Source organism: Polyodon spathula, chromosome 32, assembly GCF_017654505.1.
Source record: "Polyodon spathula isolate WHYD16114869_AA chromosome 32, ASM1765450v1, whole genome shotgun sequence".
NCBI classification, from domain to species: Eukaryota; Metazoa; Chordata; class Actinopteri; order Acipenseriformes; family Polyodontidae; genus Polyodon; species Polyodon spathula.
Window position 1 is genome coordinate 6,909,680 of NC_054565.1, and position 23,600 is coordinate 6,933,279.

Genomic DNA, 23,600 nt, shown 5'->3' on the forward strand with positions numbered 1-23,600 from the left:
ATTCCCACAGCTACTGTTTTAACCCTTTCAGTCCTGGCTTTCTTGAAGCCGTATGTTAACATATGCCGTTGGAAACCACATTGGAACCTCAAGACCACACTCAGCGTGCAATGCATGTAAAATCTTCCTCCGTTAAAATGAACAGAAAATCTGTTTAATAAAAATACCATGGCCTGTGAGAAGGAAAGAAGCAAAATATCATGCAAAGAGATGCACACATGAAGTGTGTTATAACTGCGCATAATAACAGCTGAATTACTAAGAAACTACTGTGTAATTACACACCAATTAGAGGCCCTTATTACAAAGCAGATATTTTAAACCGTGATTGGATGATGTTTTGAAACAACTTTTAAATAATTTTACTAGTGAAAAATTCACACAGCCTACAAAATAGTGCTTTGTACTGTAGTTGTCGGTGAGCCGTTGTTGCACGAGAAAACTGAACAGAATATGAGGAAATCTGAGAAAGCAGCCGGATGCTGAAAAGAGAAAATGTATCGGGCAGTAGTTACAGGGTATTCATCGGTTTAGTGTTCTTGTAAGATACTGCTGTTCTCAGCCTCCTTGGTGATTTAAGCCTGAAGACATCTCAAGTTAATCCTGACAGGTAACAACACACTTGCAGGGTCTACCCCTTGGATATCTTTGTAATTACAACGTCTGGCTCACATTGCAACACTGTAATACAGAATAAAACTGCCATGGAAGCACGCTACCCACGGAGCCGGGAAACAAGAGGGAGAGTACGACAGCAGCCTGCCCCTGTCTGGGCATGTATAGGGACAGGCTCCTGAGTCATTGCCTGGGCAGGGCAGGGGGGGGAGAAGAAATGGAAGATTTGCACTGAAAACAAACCCTGATTAATTGAGTGTCTGTTGTGGGTTTGAAGTTCCATGTGGGTCTAATTAAACTACCTCCCGAGAGAGGGGAGTATTAAAAACCATTTAACCCACACAGACACCAAACGAAACGATGCAAGAGCACACCATCTCACGTCAGCAAAGTCAAGTGAGTGAGTAAAGCTGCACGTGTTTCAAGGTTTGCTTTTTCAAAAAAAAAATAATAATTCCTGTTACAAAAGCAGGGGGTTTCTCAAGTGCTTGAACAAAGGGCTTTGCTTGATGCTTTTTGCTTCGTTGTACACCTGCTTGACTCTGCATTCTCAAGTCTTTTTTTTTTTTAAATCGCTGAGTTGTTTTTCTTGTAAAGTGAGCAGCTCTCTCACCCGTCTCCCTCTGCCCAGCGCAGTGAGGCAGGTACAGCAGGGGTAGAAACTATTGACTTGCTGCTTTGTGACTGCGGAGGGCAGCGGCAGGGCAGCTCCATAACAGCCACTGTGGACGCTGCCTGAGCAGAGCGCAACTCCCTGGCTGTTTAATATTCAGGCTTGGCTTGCCGGAAGTGAGGCATGTAAATGACAGAGGTAATCATGGAGATGAGGTCTGCCCAGGTCCGCTCCTCCCCCGTGAATCAGCGCTGGGACTTGGCTCTGCCGTGAATTTTAATTCAGAACCGACTTGGTGCCAGGAACGCACACAGCCTCACAGAGGTGGGAGGACATTTTAATTACTGCACTGCTGTCCTGACCGCCGCTTAATAACAAAGCATAACTGTGTGCAATTCGCTGCAAAAATACTTTTTAAAAAGCCACTCAAACGATAGAGACCCCATGATGGAAAGGTGGATTTCTCTGTGTTTAAAGGATGAGCATGCAAAGTGTCTGCTATATTTTCTCAGTTTCAGACAGAATGCATTAATAATTAACAGTGCCGTGCTGGAAGCATGTTTTGTTTTAATTTGTTCGCCCGAGACAAGGCTCACACGTGTGAAGGAAGCCTTTTCCTAATCTCTCCCTGCCTGGTGTGCTTGACAGGCTGATCACACTGAACGGCTTTTATTAGGGCACTCTGCCTGAGTCTAGAGAAAGCAATGTTGATTCCCGGTCAAGCTTGTGCTTTTTCCCCCTAGACTGTGATGTATTTATTTATGACTTCTGCTTTTATCTGGGGCTGCAATATATCTGCATGGTTATAAATACACATGTAGCAGCATGACTACACGGTTGAGGGTATATATAGGGGTCAGCTTAGACTGCTGCTGCCTAATAAATGAATGGCTATCTGTGCTCTAATTGGCTAAAACAGCCCTGCACATTGTATGAACACAGATAATGGACTACTCTGAAACTGTGAAGGGCAGAATCAGCACCTGACTATCTCGCTTATTATTCACTATATGAAAAGGGAGAGACTTGGAGTAGAGCTCTGATGTTTCTTTCCTACGAAGTCCGGGAGGGGATATGAGAGAAAAAAAAATATATATATATATCATGCGCACGTCATACTTTCTCATGGACACGAGATACCTATGCACAGGAGATAGCAAGCCATGCACACAAGATATATGTATTTTTCTGTCATGTTTGTAATGATCTTCTACCCTGCAGACTGTTAGAAACCCTTTCATCTGTCAGCTTTTACAGCATGTGTTAATGATGCTGTATTTTTTAAAAGGTTGCACAGAAAAAGAAAAGGCTTCATTGCAAAATCTGCGGGTGAGGGACAAAGAACTTGAGGCAAGGTGCAGAAAGACAGGCCAGGCTTTTCAGCGACGGGGCAGCTGAGAGAAAGTACTGAGAATAAGATTGAAATCACCCAAACACAAACACAAACACAAACACAAATACTAAACCAAACACAAATACTAACCCAAACACAAACACAAACCCAAACACAAACCCAAACACAAACACAAACACAAACACAAACACAAACACAAACACAAACCCAAACACAAACACAAACACAAACACAAACACAAACCCAAACACAAACACAAACACAAACACAAACCCAAACCCAAACACAAACACAACACAAACCACAAACACAAACAACCCAAACACAAACACAAACCCAAAAACACAAATACTAACACAAACACAAACACTAACCCAAACACAAACACTAACACAAACCCAAACCCAAACCCAAACACAAACACAAACACAAACACAAACACTAACCCAAACACAAATACTAACACAAACCCAAACACTAACCCAAACACAAACACAAACACAAACCAAAACCCAAACCCAAACCCAAACCCAAACCCAAACACAAACACAAACACAAACACACCCAAACACAAACAAACATAATACACACAAACCCAAACCCAAACACAAACACAAACACATACACAAACACAAACAGCCATCAAGTTCAACAACAAATTCTTTCTCTTCTCGTATTTTATCTTCAGAACGAATGTTCTTAAATCTGTTGAATCTATTGTGAATTTGAATTGTTTTACTTAATTACCAGTTTGATCACCTTCCTGATTATTCTTTAAAAAAAAAAATTAACTGTGTATTCAAATTTTTATTGGAAAAGCCATGAGCTATAAATTGCTCGTTTACAAAGGCGTCCAAAGCACAGCGGCAAATTACAATCCCATAAAAACATACATAAAACACACATTTAAAACTTTACACAGCATCACATACACACACACAGGGCTTCTTCAAATAATGACACAACAAACTGTTCAAATGAAGATAGAAAGTCTCTGATCGAAGTCCTACTGGCAATGCGTTCCAATCTGAAACTGTAGAAATAAAAACTAAGGATTTCCTTCCAGTCACACTTTTTACTATCAGTATTTTAAATCATTCGATACCGCAAAAACATTTCGGAGGCTGCAATCACAAGCAAACTCGTGGAACAGACTACTCAAATAAACAGGCAGTTTGTTAGGGGCCCCTTTAAAAAGAATCGGATTCCAGTGAAAGTTCCTTCTGTTCCTTCCATTGTGCGCACTGGCCTGGATTATGCGAGAAACGGTTTAGTTTAAAAAGCTCAAGCAGCCTTCACTTCACTGGATAGTCCCGATTTTCTCTCCCTTCCCAAACATGATTGTCGTCAACCTGAACCCTTCTCCCAATGCGAGGATGCACTTGTGTGCAGAAATCTGCCCTCACACTATTATCTACTTTGTGCCGGCGAGTCTATTATTGCGGATGATCTCCGTGCGTCCCTGGGCTGTGCATCCCTCTCCAGTGGTGTAGCCCTAAATCTTAAAGACCGAAACGGAAATTCAAATATTGATTTTCCTCAAACAAATGATAGGAATTCACATTTTATTTGTAAATTGAAGTTGAGGTCATGTTTAATAGGTAATGCATGCGCCTCGAATGCCACTTCTAGGCTACTCCCAGTGCTGTCAGATTTCCAGCCAAATATGGCTTGTTTTGAAAGCATCTAGTGGGTAAATGTTGTTTTTGCCTATTTTTTATCATGCATGTTTTTTCTATTCCTTTCCATTAAGACATAATCACCTTCAACCTCCGCGATGCCCTGTATAGTATTAATAAACCACATCCTCCCCCTCGGCTTTTTTTTTCTGTATTTCTGCCTCCAATAAACTTATGAATACACAAGCAGCTCGTCACCAATTTAAGAACTGCATCGCTACAGTTAGAATTGTTTTTTCATTTCTTTTTAAAGACTATTTGCTGACTGCTCTGGTCAGTGGTTGTTTGCTCCTAGTGCCTATTCAATGGAAAGACTAATTTGATTACCCCAGGAAAAAAAAAAAAAACAACAGATTGCTTTAATGGTACCCAGGCGCGGAAATTAGACCGGTCGGGCGCCATTTCAGCATTTTCATAACAAATCGGTAAAGATTCTTAAGTTAATTCTTAATAAATAAATAAATCTCTTTTTGACAGATGGTGTTTTTGTTTGTTTTATTTGTTTGTGTTCTGTTTTAGATTCTTTGAAGTCGAATCTGATCGGAAAACAACTTTGAGAAGAAGCCACCTAAGTCTGTTTGCAGTTCAGCACTCATGCCTTTGGGTTTTATTTTGGTTACCATGGCAATAAGGCAAAAAAAAAAAAAAAAAAAAAACCCTCCTGTTATTTTTTCTATTTTTTTTTTCTGGAATGTTGCTCAATGAAGGGCTTTAAGAGAAGATAATGTGTAGATGACTAGTGACAGACAACACACCCTTAAACCAACCTGAGAAGCTGTTAGGCCAGACTTACAGTTAAACATTGAGCAAGACCTCTGTTTGAAACGTTTGCCGTTTAGTTTATTACAGCTGACTAAAATAATGAGTAAATTACATTTTGGTGTAAAAAAATGGATATATCTGGTCGGTGCTATACCACAAACAAACATGTGCATGGAAATAGACTTTAAAAATGCTGCCCACAATCTCTGTGAATCCTTTCATTTGACCCTGTTAGTTGTCAGTTTCATTTTATTTTAGTCAAAATGTGCAGTTCAGTATGAAGCCTGGACAGATCGATTCACAACCTTTCTTCTTTTTTGGATTGCTGTTTTATTAAATATATTTCGACCAGCTGGGATACCAGTAAATGCAGTACAGGTGCTGCCTGTGCTTGAGTCCCACTTCGGAGATTCATCACAGGCCGCTTGCTGTGAATTGTTGTGGCAAAAGCGACAATAAAGCAAGATGTGATCAATCCTGCTCCCAGTCCCACTACTCTGAACACGAGAGAGACTTTAACCACGACAAGGAAAATGCACTGATACTGCCAGCAGCTCTTCTGAAGTGAAGCAGAAATCCTAAAGTTTAAGCAAGAAGGAGGGGGCTGATGAGACGGGCTCATTGCTTAGCTAATTGCGAGACAGTTTAGAGGGTTCAGTATGGAACGGTACGTAGCTGTGGCTCTAGAGGAATCTCCTTGGAATGAAGGCGCCTTTGCGAGACAAGAATGTGGTCTAATAATCACAAACTCAGCTGTGTTCTCTGATAATGAGTAATTACCCCCCACGAGCTACCCTCACAGCCCACCCTCTCGACATGCACTCTGTTTATAGGAACTGTTTATACTGCTAATATATGGCACTTTTAGTTTTTAATTGGGTTTTTTTTCCCCACTTTTCGCCTGCACAGATTCCCAGGAATTAGCAGAAACGTAAGATGACTAAACCGGGTCACAAACAGTTAAAACTGGTTACAAGGTTTAAAATAATGAGATGATTATTATCCTTTATTTTAAATTAGATTCAGATTAATCTAATCAAGGGATCAAAGCTTAGAAAATGCTGATGCCAAAGAGCTAAGCTGCACCACAAAAACTGACGAAACGCAAAGAAAAGAGGGTGTCTTGGAGATGTCTTGTTAGACAGATTTCTGAATTTGCAGCTTTTAAATCTTGTATACCATTTTGACCCCTGCTTCCCTGACTGGTTTAGAGCCTGTGACACAGAGAGGCACTTCACTGAATGTAGAAGCCTCTGTCAGATTTGTAAAAATAAATCTTTGATTTGGGTGTCTGGCTTGAATGTGCAGCTGAGCACAACATCTTAACTGGGAGCGATTCAATTCAGAACACACACGAGTATCTTTCTATCTATCTATCTATCTATCTATCTATCTATATATCTATATATATATATATATATATATATATATATATATATATATATATATGTATGTATATGTATAGGTTAAGTTCGGCTCTGGTGTGGTTCTGGAGGTAATGCTTCCACAGCAGAGCAGAAACACAAAGATCTCCTGCAGAGATCTGTGGCTGTCAACCTGTTTCATACAGCAATCTCAGTTTTGCTTTGAATCCTTTAAACAATGACAGCCTCATAACAGCAGCATCATTCGATCTAAACACACTGCAGATGAGCCCTGCCACAAGTCAGAAGCAAGCTGAATGGCTAGAGTTAATTGAACATGGCTCTCTCTCTCTCTGTCTCTGTCTCTGTGCTTATTTGTGTGTCTGTTGTTTTTACTGTATATCAATCAGTCCTCGTGTGCAGAACCTCCCACCAAATGAAGTGCTGGTGAGCATCACCAGTAACGACTGGCCTAACAAACTGCTTCCGTGTAGGCAGGGGGGGGCGAGGAGTGTCCCTAAACAGACCATAGCTCCTTGATATGGAAATGAATACAATAATTACACTTTGCATCACAATAATCATTGAATTGCAAAACAGATCCTCTAGCTGTATTACAGATCCTCTAGCTGTATTGCAGATCCTCTAGCTGTATTACAGATCCTCTAGCTGTATTGCAGATCCTCTAGCTGTATTGCAGATCCTCTAGCTGTATTGCAGATCCTCTAGCTGTATTACAGATCCTCTAGCTGTATTACAGATCCTCTAGCTGTATTGCAGATCCTCTAGCTGTATTACAGATCCTCTAGCTGTATTGCAGATCCTCTAGCTGTACAGATCCCCTAGCAGATCCTCTAGCTGTATTAGCAGATCCTCTAGCTGTATTACAGATCCTCTAGCTGTATTGCAGATCCTCTAGCTGTATTGAGATCCTCTAGCTGTATTGCAGATCCTCTAGCTGATCCTAGCTGTACAGATCCTCTAGCTGTACAGATCCTCTAGCTGTATTACAGATCCTCTAGCTGTATTACAGATCCTCTAGCTGTATTGCAGATCCTCTAGCTGTATTACAGATCCTCTAGCTGTATTGCAGATCCTCTAGCTGTATCCTCTAGCTGTACAGATCCTCTAGCTGTATTGCAGATCCTCTAGCTGTATTACAGATCCTCTAGCTGTATTACAGATCCTCTAGCTGTATTGCAGATCCTCTAGCTGTATTACAGATCCTCTAGCTGTATTACAGATCCTCTAGCTGTATTGCAGATCCTCTAGCTGTATTGCAGATCCTCTAGCTGTATTACAGATCCTCTAGCTGTATTACAGATCCTCTAGCTGTATTGCAGATCCTCTAGCTGTATTACAGATCCTCTAGCTGTACAGATCCTCTAGCTGTATTACAGATCCTCTAGCTGTATTACAGATCCTCTAGCTGTATTACAGATCCTCTAGCTGTATTACAGATCCTCTAGCTGTATCCTCTAGCTGTAGATCCTCTAGCTGTATTACAGATCCTCTAGCTGTATTGCAGATCCTCTAGCTGTATTGCAGATCCTCTAGCTGTATTGCAGATCCTCTAGCTGTATTACAGATCCTCTAGCTGTATAGATCTTATCTCTATCTCCTGCTGCTGTCTCACAACAGGCCACATCAGCCTCAGAAACCGAACTCTGGAAGCCTGCACCGGTGCAGAACAGACACTTTTTCTTTTGTTTGTGGTTGTTGTTTGAAGGAGAAAGTCACATTCAGGTCCTTTAAAAGCATCTCTTGGTACAAGGAAAGCACTATTCGGAGGGCAAACAGACAGAACCAGCAAGGGGCACCGACTACACGCTTCTCATCTGCATTTCATGTGCAGGAATGCTAGCTAGCCTGAGCCCAGGTGTTTGAGAAACACCCAGCTGGCTTGCGAAACTGAATATATAATACGATCAAGGGACAGATGCAACATTCAGCCACCGGCAGGGACTGCATGCTGAGGGAAAATTCCCACTGAAATAAACTGTCATGACAACATTTGTCCAGCAGCAGGTATTGTTTGCCACCTCTAGCCACTGCCACTGTCTCTCTTTGACATGGGCATATATTCTCAGCAGAAAATTGAACAGGCCCCGGTGAATTAAATTCGCCCTGTCACTTTAACTTGAAGCCTGGAACGCACAATAACTAGGACAAAGTATAATTAGATGTTTGTTTATTGTTTTGTTGTTTTGTTGTTTTTTTGGAATACCCCTGCGGATCTCGCCGATTATATAAGACTTCCTATTTTAAAAACATGGCATGTGAAAATAATTTATAATATCCCTGTCTGACACAAACTTTCTACCTATGTAAATAACTTTTGCATTTTTGCTTTTTCTCGCTGTCACCCACGCATGCAGGCTGGAGGCTGCATATGTATTATTTTATTTCATGTTCATTGTTAAAGCGCTCTGTGACTATTCTACTGCATCTTAAAGAAACAGGAACACTTCAAAACCAGTTCATAACCAAAATGGATTAAAAAAATAGGGCTGCAAAATTAAGCCTTGCTTTCTGTGAGAAATATGTGCACAAAGGTTACATATGATCATAAATGCATCCGTGCACATCAAAGCTTTTTATATATAAAAAACGTGCTTACCAAGATAAGGCACTTTGCACAGTAAATAATTTCTCCACAAAGTGATAAAATAGTTCTTAGCAATGGTGAACTAATCATTCATGCACACCTGGCTTCACTGTTGCTATGACAGGAGTCGAGACATGAACTGAAAAATAAAAACTATTTGATAGTCTTTAAACATGACCACCTTAGTATTTGCTTAAAAAAAAGAAAGGTTTTTTTTTTTTTTTTTTTTTTTTTTTTTTACAGTGCTTATAACCCTAATGAAAGAGGTCACCTATAAAGAAAACATCGATAAATGCCACCATGCCGCAATCCTTGTATCTTCATTGTTAATGTATTTTAAAACACAGAAATTGTAAAGGTTTATCTAAACACGTGATTATTTGGGAAGTGTGAATTGTGAGCCAGGCTGCTGAAACCCGTGACCAGGCTCCATGCACGTACTTCATTAATTAAATAATGAATGAACTGCACACCTGGCTTCAGTTGAACCGTTACATCCCTGAACTGCGCAGTCCAGTAGATAAGGGCTCAGCTGGAATGCAAAGCAGCCAGCAGTGACTGGTTTAGAGCACGACCATGCTGTGAATTTCATACAGGTGATAAGCAAGCTCCGAACACTCTTTAAAAGAGAGACCTCATTGATCATTAACGCTAATCAAACACGATGACGCAGGGCTGGTATTTAATCGACAAAGCGGGCTAAAGCACTGGGGTTTTTTTGTTGTTGTTGTTGTTGTTGTTTGTTGTTTGTTTTTTTAAGCTGTTTGAAATGAAATCAGTCACTGGTAAAACTGATGCTGGCACACGAAATTACAGTAAACCAAAACCGCCATTGACGTTGCTAGCAAAGAATAATTAAATTTCTCACTGACTCGGCCTTCCTTGTCAGAATAGCTTGTTGGTTGACACGCAAATGAAAGTAAAGAGAAAGGATATATTGGCAGGCTTGAAATATATTCCACAGCGGTGCTGCATAGACATGCAAACATTTCTAAATGGGATTAGGGTTCGGTAAAGGACATCAACTCTCTGTTTTTCTTCTCACTAAACATATGAATGAAGATGGATAGAAATAGATTACTTTTTTTATATAATAATAATCAAACAAAATAATGTGATCATCGCCTCGAGGGGGAAAAACCCGCCTACTTGACACAGGCTGTCTCTGTAACCGATGAGAAATTGAATAACTTTTGGTAGCTTTTCTTGGTTTTATGTGGGTGTGAAAAATACGTAAATACCAAAGTTCACAGTTGCATTATCCTGCAGTGTAATTATCCGCGCAAAACAGGAGAGAGCCGGAGAGAGATTCATTATGATCACTGTAATGCTCTTCAAAGGCAGGTTGTTTAAGAATGAAGTCTTATGCAGCAGGTTTAAAACTCGTGTTGGGGTTTATTTTAATCGTCCCTGTGAAACTGTTCAGTTTCTAAATCAATCGCCACTATTAAGGAGTGGTGAAAAGGCGACCGGGTTGCAAAGGCTGTAGTACATGTGTGTGCGTTTGGATGTGAGGGTCCGTTCTTTCAGATATCTTTTCAGTGCGGGTATTCCTGTTGATTGTATTCACTGTATTGCATAACAGTCCCGGGTAAAGTAAAGCTTTGGTGCCGCTCAATGGGAAGAGCAGGCAACTGCTCCTTTTAAAAGAGCACTGTGAAACATTAGAAATGAGAAAAGAGCTCAGCTCGTTTCAAAAGCCTAAACCACGATTATTATTATTATTATTATTATTTATTATTATTATTATTATTATTATTATTATTATTTACCGCAGCGGTACTTAGTAAGCCACGACACAAACACACACACACACATTTAATTTAACAAACGCAAGGTTGTGATGAAGGGTGGAACCCCCCCCCCTCACACACACACACACCACCCCACACACACACACACACCACACACACACACACCCCACACACACACACACACACACACACAGTGCAGGGCATCGCTGTACTTTTAAAACGAGAAGGGTGCGTGTAGGTTTGGGTAACATGTCCAAAAACCTATATAGCTCACTCCAATATCTGCACACTGTACTCGAGTGTAATATTCACAAGGGTGCTAATAAACCCCATGACAAATATATATGACCAGCTTTATATATTTAACATTCAGGTCGATTGATACAATAAATAACCGAATCCGTGTTTGAGTACACGCTGTGAGCACAGTGCATACGCCATTAACATGGTTAGACCAGTCTCAGGATATCAACGCAGCGACTCGATTATTTAGGAAACCATACAGTGTACTGCACATATAAAACACGTACAGCAAAGACTTGTTCCCAGTGAATTTTCGAATCAAGAATTTTCCATTAAACATGTGCGCTGGTGCAGATACAGTAACAAGCACCGAAGAACAGAGATTATATAAAGAGAGAGAGAGAGAGAGAGAGAGAGAGAGAGAGAGAGAGAGAGAGAGAGAGAGAGCATAATTCATTCCCCAACTTAATAAACACGCTTACAGCACAATGCCTAACTAGCGCACCAACTGAACTTTATTCAACGAGAATCTTTTTCAGGATGCCAGCTTTGCTGTTTTTGGTTTAGCTTGGTGCAAAAAAATGAAACGACAGGTGTATGAATTAACACAGCGTTGTTTTTTTGTATTATTATTATTTTTTAAGTATTTGCATTATGAAGTTGCATGGTGTTGTCTCTGTGATAATAAATAAATAAACAAAATAAACAAATAAACAAATATATTATTTATGTGTGTATTTTTGGCTTTCTTCCTGTGCTATTTTCGTCACACGTTTGCAGCGCATGAGGAACGTGTAAGGGGGGGGATGGGGATGGGGGGGGGGGTGAAAAACAATCCAGTATTAAAAACAGGACATATGTACGGGATAACCAGCGTGCCCTGCTGCCCTGACTGCCTGCTTCTCTTGCGGGTACCCTCGGCCCCTGCAGGCGATGCGCTCAGTAAGAATGGAGTGATCTTATCCAACACCCCGCGCTTATCTGAGAGGTTACAACGAAAAGAGACACGCGAAAAAACAAGAGCAACCCAATCGGAATTCGCGTTTCTATCAATCAAACGCAACCCTTCAAACAGCAACGGGTACTACAGCTGCCGTCTTCATTTCCAACACCAGCCAAGAAGAACCATAGCATCTCCTCATAATAATAATCATAATCATAATCATAACAACATTACCGCTGCATTCAAACGGTTTTGTTTAAACCCAAGCCCGTGAAACTTCCATATAAGGAAAATAATACCTCCAGTATTTCCACACATCAGTCACTGAAAGCATGCCTTTCCCTCTCCTGCACTCCTGTCTCTGCCGCGCATTGAGCAGCTTACCATTTGCAGATGAAGCCAGCAGCCCCATATACACGAACAGAACTCGGCTCCAATATTGCACTAGTACTCCCGCCTTCATCAGAGCAAAAAATCCCATTGTGTCCTGTTCCCTCGTCCCGTTCAGTGAACGCCTGCACGCTGTCCTGCCCAGCCCCGGTCCCTTGCACTGCGAAGCGGCTCTCATATCAGTGTTGTTTTTGGGCAGGGACGTTACCGGAGGGTTTAAAAGGAAGGTTCGCTCTGTGTCGGCGCTGAGAGAAATCCCAATGCATTGAGGCTCCGCTCCTGCGGTTGGAATGAACCATCGCCCAGAGTCTGCGGGGTTGGCGAATTCAGCAAAATGACTCCTCTGCCGGAGATGATACACCCCCCCCCCCCCCCCACCCCCCCCCCCACCCCCACCCCACCCCTCTCTCTCTCTCTCTCTCTCTCTCTCTCTCTCTCTCTCTCTCTCTCTCTCCTCTATCTCCCTGCTCTCTCTCTCTCCCTATCCCCTGCTCCCGTGAAATTTGGAAGCTCCAGTCCCCTTTTTATTATATATAAATTGTTATTATTATTTTTTCTGTCAAATACTGAATCTATATATCCTTTTGTATAAAGCCTCGCCACAGACGGATATAATAATAGCTTTAACTCAACGGATTTACCTGCATTTGTTATTCAGGGGTGGGTGTGTGGCGGGGGGGGTGGGGATTTAAACCCAGTGTTTATGTTTCAAGGGGTCATAAATCGATGCTTAATAAACCCCGAGCAAATAAATTGCTCTGTTTATCATTGAACTTCAGAGCTCCCTGCTGTTCGCTGTGTAAGAATCGTTGGTTTCGAAAGCCCTGATCCGCGCGTACTCGCCGCAGTGTTTGTCATCCATCTCAAGCTGTATCAGTGGAGACAGGTTTAGGACCCGAAACAATCAGCCCCGCACTGGGAGTATATTCCCTCTACTCTCCGCTTTAGATTGCTCCAGTTGTCTTCAATGAACCCGTTTGACAGCCGAACCGCGCTCTGCAGACTTGACAGACTCAATCTCTCCTTTTCTTTCTTTTCACAGCTTCCCTCCAAACCCTCCCCCTCCCTACTTTGCAGTTAAGTTTATAAACTGATGCCAGCAGCCAAGGCAACCAAACCCCAACTATGAAAGAGGCGCTTTGTGCCTCGGCGCGGTGTTGCAACTCAGACCAGCCAACGCTACCCGCTTCAAAGCGGCAGAGTGGACCGTTAAACCGAGGCTTGTGTAATGTTAAGAGAAGGGCAAGTTGTAATCTGCATTGTAATATCAGGCGTGTCACTCTGTGCTAGTGTGCCAAAGTTAACAAAAGTTACAAACTTAACTAGTTTAGGGAAAGAGGGAGGGAAGGAGAAAGGGAGAGGGAGGGAGAGAGAGAGAGAGGGGGAGAGGGAGAGAGAGAGAGGGAGGGAGGGAGGGAGGGAGGGAGGGAGGGAGAGGAGGGAGAGGAGGGAGGGAGGGAGAGGGAGAGGGAGAGGAGAGGGGAGGAGAGAGGGAGGGAGGGAGAGGGAGAGAGAGAGACTGATTCTATTTTCTTAATAGAACATTGAAGAATAAAGAGTTCCAGAGAACGCCACAAGGAGCCCCGCTCTATATTAAAGAGCCTTGATAAACCGGAGGCCATGTAAGCCGGGTCTTCTAGGTATTACTTCCTCGTTATCTAGTCACCAGGGAAATGATACATATCAATGCCTCGCTCATACAATATCGATTCTTCAGCTACACTTTATCAATTAGGAGCTGGACAGCATTGAGCTCCAAATAATCACTTTTTTTCATCTCCCGGGAGCCACAGTAACGGAGATAAACAGCAGTGAAAGCCGATTTAAATCCGCACCGCTGTCTGTAACTCTCCCTTGCCTACACGGGTGTGTATGTTTGTATGTCTCCTTGCTCCATAAGCGCAGAATGTAATCCTGGCAGCACGGAACACACGCTAGTAAATTCCAGTGGCAGGTGCGTGTTGCGTGTAACACGTCATTAGTTTGCTTATGCCCGTGGTGATACAGTAATCTGGTTGGTGAAACGTGTGCTTTCGAAATAATAAAATGCACAAACTTAGCAGAGTGCGTTATACAGGCTGCATGACAACGATGCATCCAGGAGTAACCGCGTCTTCTATACAGCATGTGAATCAGTGCGAACGCGTCTGCTTTCAGAACCTTGCACCGCGGACAGCAGTGGAATCCAGACCACCCAGGCTGCTCAGCGTTCATTCCTGCTCTTTACCGCCATCTACAGGTGACAGGCGTCATTCCCATTTAATGCAGTTAAAACTATGGCACAGGTACATTCCCAAATCCTTTAAAACCAGCAAATAATCACGTGATTATAGAATAATAATAATAATAATAATAATAATTCAAATCGTAAAGAGAGTGGACATTATAACATCTTATATAAAACGCGTATTGTGTAAAGAAACAAATACATCAATACAATATGCTGATATCAGGGTTAGGGGTGTTAGGTTTTTTTTTAAATGTATTGTTGACAATCAATTTATTATTATTTTTAATTAAAGAACAACACGTTCAAATCTAAACATTCCATCATAGACCCTGATCCAACACGCACTGATTAAAAACAAAACTGTCCCATTTCATCTTGAGAAGCAGGACGTGATAACGAGAAAAAAAAATGTTAGCTGAGGTGAATTTTGTCCATCCTCAGCGGCAACTGAATCGATCGTATCCGCTTGGACCTTTCCCCCGGTCGGTGTGGATCCACGAAGATACTCCGCGGGACGCCTTGGACAACATCTGCTACGAAATCTGGAAAAGAGTTCAAAGGATCTCGACATCATCAGCACCGGCCACAAAAACCACCGGCCACTCGAGGGAAGGCTTATCGACAACCCACCGTCAGAACCAAGACCACGACACGAATAACAAGAGCATTAATCATTCCTCCTTGAGGCAACAAGAGACAACTGGAACCCGCAGCAGGAAGAGGGATGCGGAGCGGGCGAGAGAGTGAGTAAACCCGTGTAATAACAATAATAACAATAACAATAATAATAATTATAATAATAATAATAATAATAATAAATAATAATAATAATAATAATACAATAATAATAATAATAATAATAATAATAAATAACAATAATAATAATAATAATAATAATAATAATAATAATAATAATAATAATAATAATAATAATAATAATAGAGAGCCATGACTTCCCAAAGTTTTCATTTTTAGAGTCTAACTTGTTATTGTCTGACTGCTTAAAAGCAGTGGCTGAGAAGAGAAGGGCCTGCTAACAATACGTCTCCAAGTATCTTATTCAGCTAAAAATACCAATAAAATGCTTAAATAAGAAGAAAAGGGTACATAAAAACTGTGGACAAACACTGGCTTTCAAGACCTAAATCAAGCCTCTTCTTCGAGTGTCGTTGGCGGTGTGAGCAGACCGGTGTTTCTGTCTGAGTGTTTGCGCACACTAGTTATGGTTCAATTGGTTCCGTTTGGAACTCTCTTCAGGAACATTCTGTTCTAGGTGACCATGGAGACAGCTTGGACTCGCTGGTCACACCGAGCCACGCAGTTACTGCGTCCCAGACTAGTCATAGGGAGAAAGATATTCTATCACTCTGTATTTTGTAATGGGTGGCATTGGCGCTGCGCTTGCATTTCCAGTGCGGGCGCGCTGTAATGAGAAACGGGAGGGCGTTGTGCTGAATAGAGCACTTGTACTACAAGATAACCTGATATACTCACTTGATTCATAAGCGGAATTGAAGCACCGGGATACAAAAGGTCACGGATGCAAATGAAGTGGAAAGCGTACATTTTTAAAATGCGCGCAGCTGATAATTCCGAGGCACCCACCGGGCCCGGAACAAAACGTAGCTGTGCTATTTCATTTGAACATTTTAATTGATTTTATTTGCACTGCAGGGTATAGGCTTCAGTGCGGCGTCTGTCAATCAGACCGTGCAGTTTATTTACTTATTTATTAGGTTTTCTGTTTTTTTTTTAAGGATCAGATAGAACATGATTGGCCGCATTGTAGCTGACTGTATTGATGTCGTTACCACTAACCCCTGAAGAGCACGTTCTCTTTCTTTCTTTCTTTTTCTTTCTTTCTTTCTTTCTTTCTTTTTCTTTCTTTCTTTCTTTCTTTCTTTCTTTCTTTCTTTCTTTCTGTCTGGGGAGGGAGGGGAGGGGAGCGGGGGTCTGCACGACTATCAGTGCAGCGCTGCCTGTTATATATTTACATGACGGTGAATGATCAGAATAATTTGATTCTCCAAACACTGCCTGGTCCTGTTTAGTTTGGATAATATGAGTTGTAGTTTGCATTTGTGTGGCTTGTCTGGTGAGGATCTGTGCAGTGGGGTCCAGATAGTAGAAATGGAGGAAAGCTGTCCTTCATTGATTATTGGAAACAATCAATGAGAGAGGTGTCAGTGTGATAAGCTTGGATCGAATGGGTCAGAGCACCGGGGAATCCCCTTGGATTGCATCAAACACCTTAATCCTGGAATAACACCAATAGATCGTTCATGCAATCCATGATAACCCCCCAGTGCTGTAAAATACTCTAAAGAAAATCCAGCTGTGGTCTATCAGGGTATAGGTTGATCAAATCAATCTGTTAGCTTTTGAATTTTAGCAAGATTATGCAAGATCAGTTTGCAAAGCCTTATCCTTCACCTTTTCATGCATGACATATTTTAAAATAATAGCTGAAAAAAGTAGTTTTGGATATTTTTCATTCAACTTGTTATTTTTTTATATGGGGAAAACATTGGGCCCTCATATGAGCTTATCACGCATGTGTGTCTTCCACATGTCCCATATAAAAACTAGAAGAGGGCATATGAGGGTCAAGCTCTTTTTTAATTCTTTGTTTTAAATGGCAGGTCTGTGAGGTGTCATCAGGTGGACAACGACATTTCACTGATGGTCCAGCAGGAGTACCTGAGCCTGGTTAAGGAATTCACCTCTCACACTGACTCCCAGAGCAGCCAGAACTCACAGGAACGCCAGGCAGAATGGGAGTGCCCCCCCGCCGGGACCTCACTGACCCTTGCTGCCGAGGAGGTGAGGAGAAACATCGAGAAGTACATGAGGTCCGTCATCCGGGGGATCGAATGCACGCAGCAGAAGAGCAGGGGCTCCCGAGCTCAGGGGGCACCGGTTCCTGATTCTGCAATCCCCACTCCCTCCCAGTGCCGGTCCCAGCCTGCCACCACCACCCCCTCTCCCTCTGTTTTAAACAGAGAGATCTCCCAGCTCCTCTCCGAGTTCCCTCGGGAGCCCATCGAGGCAACTGATAACACAGTGGTGCTGGAGGAAGCCAAACTGATCCGGGATTTCCTGCAGGACAGCATCTTCCGCTCGGGCAGGTGCAGCAATCGGAAGGGCAATGGCAGCCCTGGTAGTGCCTGTTCCACCTCCCCCATCACCACTCCCACCCCTTCCCCGGCAGAGGCCCAGGACAGCGAGAAGACCCCCCAGCTGCTGCCAGTGTTTGCCAGACTCCGCACCCCCGAGAAGCAAAGGAACAGTCTCCCCCAATGCATAGGTATGCAAGAATCACCGTAATACCACAGATTCTGTATTCATCTATAAATGCAGGTCTGTAAATTCCTTGCATTAATAGAGCAGTAACATCACAGTTTGAGTTTGCACTGCTAGTTTGGTCCAGGAATGACATCTCGATATGTTTTTACACTGATTGTCTATTTAGGCAGGCAGGTATTGAGCTGTATTGCCGGCAAAACTCATTAATCATCCCAAGAACATTTACCAGCATAATTTATAATAAATATTAGCATAACAATAAATAATCAATACCCATTATAAACTGTAAAGCAGTTTTGGGTAAGAAAGTTGACACAGCTTTTCCAAAAGGAAGGATTTCTATATTTATTCATCAGAATTTGTTTGAGCGGGCGCAATGCTTCTGCACACTGCCACATTACAACACTCCACACAGCTTCTCATAACTTTGCTCAGTTCCACAGTGTAGCTCGCTGCCTTGTTATAATGTGTAAACAGTCCAGGCAAAGGGTGCTGCTGATTATATATATTATTAATATTAATGACGTCCCAGAGCTGGGTTATTAAAAGGTGCTTCATGGTGCCAGACTGCAGCTGGCGTGTGTTTTCGACATGAGATCTGGGTTGTGCTGGTGAATACATGATTTTACTAATTAATCTCCCAGCTTTGTGCAAGGCACACCTATGGCTTGAAAGATAAATTAAAGTCATTTTCTTCACAAGAGCTTTAGGATTAAAAATCATTGTTGTTTGCAGGGGTGGGGGAGTGGGGAGTATGGGGGTGGGTGGGTGTGAATTAAACTTGACGGCATTCATTTCTCCATGACCTTCACCAGTCTTTATACTGAACTATACACAGCAGGTGCATGGCATTGAGGGGCTTTTTGGGTCCACTGTATCGTTTTAAACCCCTCAGTGAATGTATTTGTGCTTGGGGTCAGCTGGAGTTTGATGTGTAGGTGCCCCTCCTCTGTTGGGACTGCAGTAAAACACATCGTGAGGAGGGAGGATCAATGGGCACATTCAAAGAGTCCTTCAAGAACTGATCAGATCAGCATTTACTCAAAACAAAGGTATTAAGTCACTAAATCCTTGCGAAAAGATTTTCCACCAGGTTTCCATAGAGCTGAATCAATATGGCTTTCTGAAAATGAATGCTGTTTATGCTGCTCTGGGCTGAACGCAATCAGTCAGCAATGAGTTTTTATTGCAGTTAATTCCTCTTGAATCCGGGGAGCGATGATGAGGAATAACATCCAGTCAACCAATATAAGACATCGATTCCAAAGAGAAGGAACATAAGCCTTTATTTAAAAAAAAAAAAGATTTTTACTTCCCATCTTTTTGTTCCAATAAATTAGAAGATCTGACGGTCGAAAACATTACATTTCCAAGCATCAAAATAAAAGCTCCCAGTACAATGGCGTTGCTTTTTGTCTGTTCCTGCAATAACAGCGGTTAAGGGTAGCTTTTATTTTGAAGTAAGCATCAAGTGGAATCGTCACATGATATTGTTCTCAAAACACATTGAAACTTTTTAAGGGCATTATACAATGCAGTCAGGATTTGAAAACAGGGATCAGTAAAAAAAATATATATTATATTATATATCTGATTTATTTTTCTTTAATCCTCCCCAGTAGAATCTGATTTGAAAAATGTCGGCAAACATATCCTGATAACCAAAGAGACCCTTGCAGAGTTTCGTCTGCGCATGTCGAACGCCTGCCTGTTCGGAGGAGCCTGCCAAGGGCAAGACATGCCTGTGCCTTGCAACCCAGCACCAGCCAGCTCTTTGAGCCCAGGCTGTCCTGCTGTGGCCAGGGTGCCAGCCCAGATTAGACAGGCCAGTCTGGCACCCCAGCCTCTCCCGTGGAAGGACCCCAACGTGCCCAGCAAGGCCAGCGACAGGCTCGGCGCCACCAGCAACGACCCGGGCTCAGGATCCAGCTTCGGGCAGGACTGCGCGAGGGAGCAGATTGCCCAGCCAGAGAAAGGCTTGCATTACAAATTCCTGGATAATGTCAGGAGACCAGATGGCCAGGCTGCAGTCAGCTGCAGGGTGGCCCACACGAGAGGTCCGCCAGAATCTATCTGTAAGTTAAAAAGGAACTGGGTTTTTCCACTCTCTCTTTTGTATTGTGTGTGTTGGAAATGACCTTTGGTTTTAAACAGCCCAGGCAATAGAAAGTTGAATGTCATTTAGGGTTGACAGGAAAATAGGAAACATTGATGAAGGCAATAGCTTCCCCTTTTAACAGTTTTACATGTTTTATTTCATTCATATGCTATTTATCATAATTTACCATGCTGTCACATTTTTTGTATGAGTGTTACAATACCTTTCTAGGATTTACAATTCTTACCTCGTCTTTACCATGCTTTTCACTATGTTTTATTATGCTTTCCTATGTTTCTACTGTGGGAAACTTTTCTAAAAGGATATGCTGTCATTTTAGCAGCTGCCTGTGCTGTTGAAAAAAGCAGGATGTGCTGTCCGAGCCGCAGGGTGTGTTCACTAGCCTCAGTGCATCCCAGCGCCTTGAAGTACCCCGGGAAGACTTTCATCCCAGGCAGCGTGGCTGGGATTGTGCCCAGGACACCGCTGACCAACTGCCAGCCCCCTCCACGCAACCCTCCCGGCTTCAGCCCTTACCAGGTAACCCAGCCACACAATATTGCTTTTCCGTTGTGGTCGGCTGGGGCAGTGTTTGGAACTGCTGCTTTTATCCAGGTCCCTTGTATAGCTTGTATAGCGGAGTTAATGTTACTTTGGTGATGAGCAAGCAAGAAGAAAACCGTGTCTTACCACGAAAAAAGCATACAGCAGAGTATTACAAAAACAAAGCAAGTTCTCTCTCTCTCTCTCTCTCTCTCTCTCTCTCTCTCTCTCTCTCTCTCTCTCTCTCTCTCTGCATTCACTTTACAAGGTAGATTGCAGCCTTGTGTTGCAATGCCCTCTTTGCAAACTTATATAAAGAAATTGCCAAGTGCAGCTGCCACTCCCATTAGAAGTTGCTCTCTGAGCTGTTAGGGTGCTGTAATGGCTTGATCAGCTGTTCTGAGCAAGCAAGACAGGAACCCTGTCACGGAGACCCTGGGAATTTGAATTGGAAAAAAGACAATGCACTAGTTCTAGTACACACAGGCACACAGCACCCTTGCATTGCTCTCTAGCCATATCGGGAACAAGCATGCTCAGTCCAAGAGGTTGCCCTGTTCTGAAGAGGGAGGATAGCCTAAAGGATCTTAGCTTTGCTGCACAGTGGCCTGATTAATGCCGATCGTTTACTAATCAAATAAAAGCAATTTCTTTTTTTAATCATTTTTGCTAAAGTAATTTAGAAGTGTTCAGTTTATTGCCACGTGTGTCCTCACTCCTCAGTGTGTTCTTTTGGGCAAAAAAACTAGACAACAAAAATAAGGGATGTTTTCTCTTTAGGGAGACAATAAAACTGCATATGAAGAGTGAACTGTTCGGCTTCACTAAATGATTGATTTCCCATTGTAAGTGTGAGGAGGCTGCCGGCAGAAACTTGTTCCATAGCTTTCCCTCGCCGGCTTCCTCAGTTACATAACGCAGTTAATTCCGTCGCGTGCTGTTGCTAGGCAACACAGATCCTTGACACCTTCTTCATCAAGGATCCGTGTTTTCCTTTATAAACAGTTTACCATAGTGAAATGCATGTGTGTGATGCATGCATGTGTGTAATCCATCAGTCTTTCTATCAATCAACGTTCTGACTGTATAGACCCGAAATATTCCTAAACCCCTTGAGCAAGCCAGGTAGCCTTTGTAACCTGCACCAGAACATGCTGGCTGTTTCTCTTTGCTTCAGTGTCACTGTTCTGTAATTAAAGACAGCTTTAAAGTGACCCTTGAATCTCACATTGCCTGCAGGACCCCAGGAGGCTGAGAGAGGGAATAATATGATGAGAATACAGCAGGGGTCCGTTTCGTCAGGCCTACAGTGCAATCTGTTACACACACACACACACACAAAACAACAACCCTTCTGATAATTACCTTTTAAATATCTTGTGTGCATTACCAGTCATTATAAATCACTAAACTCAACTAATCACCGTGAAATATTTGCCAAAACTCCAGTATCTATTATCCTGTAAATCTTATCCTTTATTGCACACAGTTGGAGCAGCCACAGCGTCCCAACTTCGCTTCGCGGTCCTCTCGCCCAAACTGCATGAGGTGACATCTCTTATATAAGGGACACACGACACACGACACAAGGCGTGTTGATTTATAAAGCGTGGGCCTGCAGGCTGAGTCTGTGAGATGCCACAGCTCAGCTCCATTCTGTTACAGAGCTCTACAGACACTCTCTCGACAAGACACCCCTGTCGACTGTTTGCACAAGGAATCTGGGGATGAAAATCTGCCACAAACATTGTATTGACATTTTCTTGGCACCACTTGTATAAAATTATTGATTTCCTCCATTCTGTGATATATTTTTTATGAGATTCATCAGTTTACATATTTATTAATACAATGAACCTCATTATTAAGACCAGCAAGGAACTAACAGAATAGAGCCTTAAAGCAGGGTGACCTGAGTGCTGAAGGTTCACTGGGCAAACATTCGGCGATTTGTATAGTTATTTGAACTCTCTGGTATGCAAACAGTTCCTTCTTGCTGGTGTTGTTGTCTAATGTTTTGTTTTGCAGCTACATCAATCTGCATCGTGCCCCTTCCACGTTTTCAAAGGGTTTGCCAGTCTTACAGCATGTTGTTCTTACTAGTAATACACCAGTGGTGTGATACGCGTGGCACTGCTGCGGGTGGCCTTAATACTGAATAGCTAATGCTAATTTCTGCCCATATGAGCAGATGAGGACTGTAACGAGAGTAGCCTTGATTGTGAAGTTCTACTATGCACGTGTGCTTTTGTTTAGATTCTGAATGCCGGGTATCTTTTCACAGAACTATTTTCCGCAGCAGCAGCAGAGAGCCCAGATAAACTACCAGCAGGTTCTCAACTCCCAGGCTGGATCTCATGCAAGACAGGTAAGTGAGGGAGACTGGTGCTGTACTGCTAGCACTGGGACACTGGGAAGGACAGGATAGCCTGCCCTGGCCTCCTTTCCCTTCCTTTTCTCTCCCCCCCCCCCTTTTATCCTCCCTCCTTTCCTTTTCCCTCCTTTTCTTCCCTCTTTTCTTTCCCTCCTCCTCCCTTTCTTTTCATTTCTCTTTCTCTCTTTTCCCCATCCCTTGCGCGTTCTTCCTTTTTTCTTTTTTCCCTTTTTTTTTCCCCCCTCCTTTCTCTTTTTACTCCTTTCCCTTTCTCTTTTTTCTTCTCTCTTCTTCCCCCCTCCTTTCCCTTTTCCCTATCCTTTTCAAACACCACCCAGCCATTTTTCACTTTTCCTTCCTTCCCCCTCCATTCTTTCCCCTCTTTCTTTTCCCCTCCCTCCTCTTTCTTATTTTCTTTTTCTGCCTCTCCTCCTTCTCTTCTTTTCCTCCCTCCTTTTTCTCTGTTTCTTCTTTCACTTCCTGCTCCTCTCCATCCCTTTTCAACTCATTCCTCCTCCCCCTTTTCCCCACCTCACCCTCTTCCTCCTCTTTTTTTTCTTCTCTCTTCTCTCCCTCCCATTTTTCCTTTTTCCTTCCTTCTCCTCCTTTTCCCCCCTTCTTCTTCCCCTTCCCCCCCCCTCTTCCCCTTCCTCTCCTTTTCCTATCCTCCCTTTCTCTTCCCCTCCTTTCTTTTTTTTTCCTCGACCTTTTACCTTCTCCTACT

At 42.6% G+C, this 23,600-nt stretch overlaps 2 protein-coding genes across 2 annotated transcripts in view; one reads left to right on the forward strand and one right to left on the reverse strand.

The window, feature by feature from the left end:
- Window positions 1-12,676, reverse strand: part of LOC121303302 (CUB and sushi domain-containing protein 2-like) — a 132,932-nt gene extending 120,256 nt beyond the window's left edge. Inside the window, exon 1 of the mRNA XM_041233893.1 lies at window positions 12,320-12,676. Coding sequence (XP_041089827.1) covers window positions 12,320-12,503 — 184 coding nt within the window. The 5' untranslated portion in view covers window positions 12,504-12,676. The remainder of the gene's footprint in view (window positions 1-12,319) is intronic.
- A 2,114-nt stretch (window positions 12,677-14,790) lies between these two features.
- On the forward strand, window positions 14,791-22,930 carry LOC121303303. The gene is made up of 5 exons (XM_041233894.1): window positions 14,791-15,298; window positions 17,198-17,862; window positions 19,484-19,936; window positions 20,300-20,499; window positions 22,787-22,930. Exons 1-5 carry the CDS (start codon window positions 14,964-14,966, stop codon window positions 22,928-22,930), a joined length of 1,797 nt encoding a protein of 598 aa, XP_041089828.1. The 5' UTR covers window positions 14,791-14,963.
- Window positions 22,931-23,600: the final 670 nt, after the last annotated feature.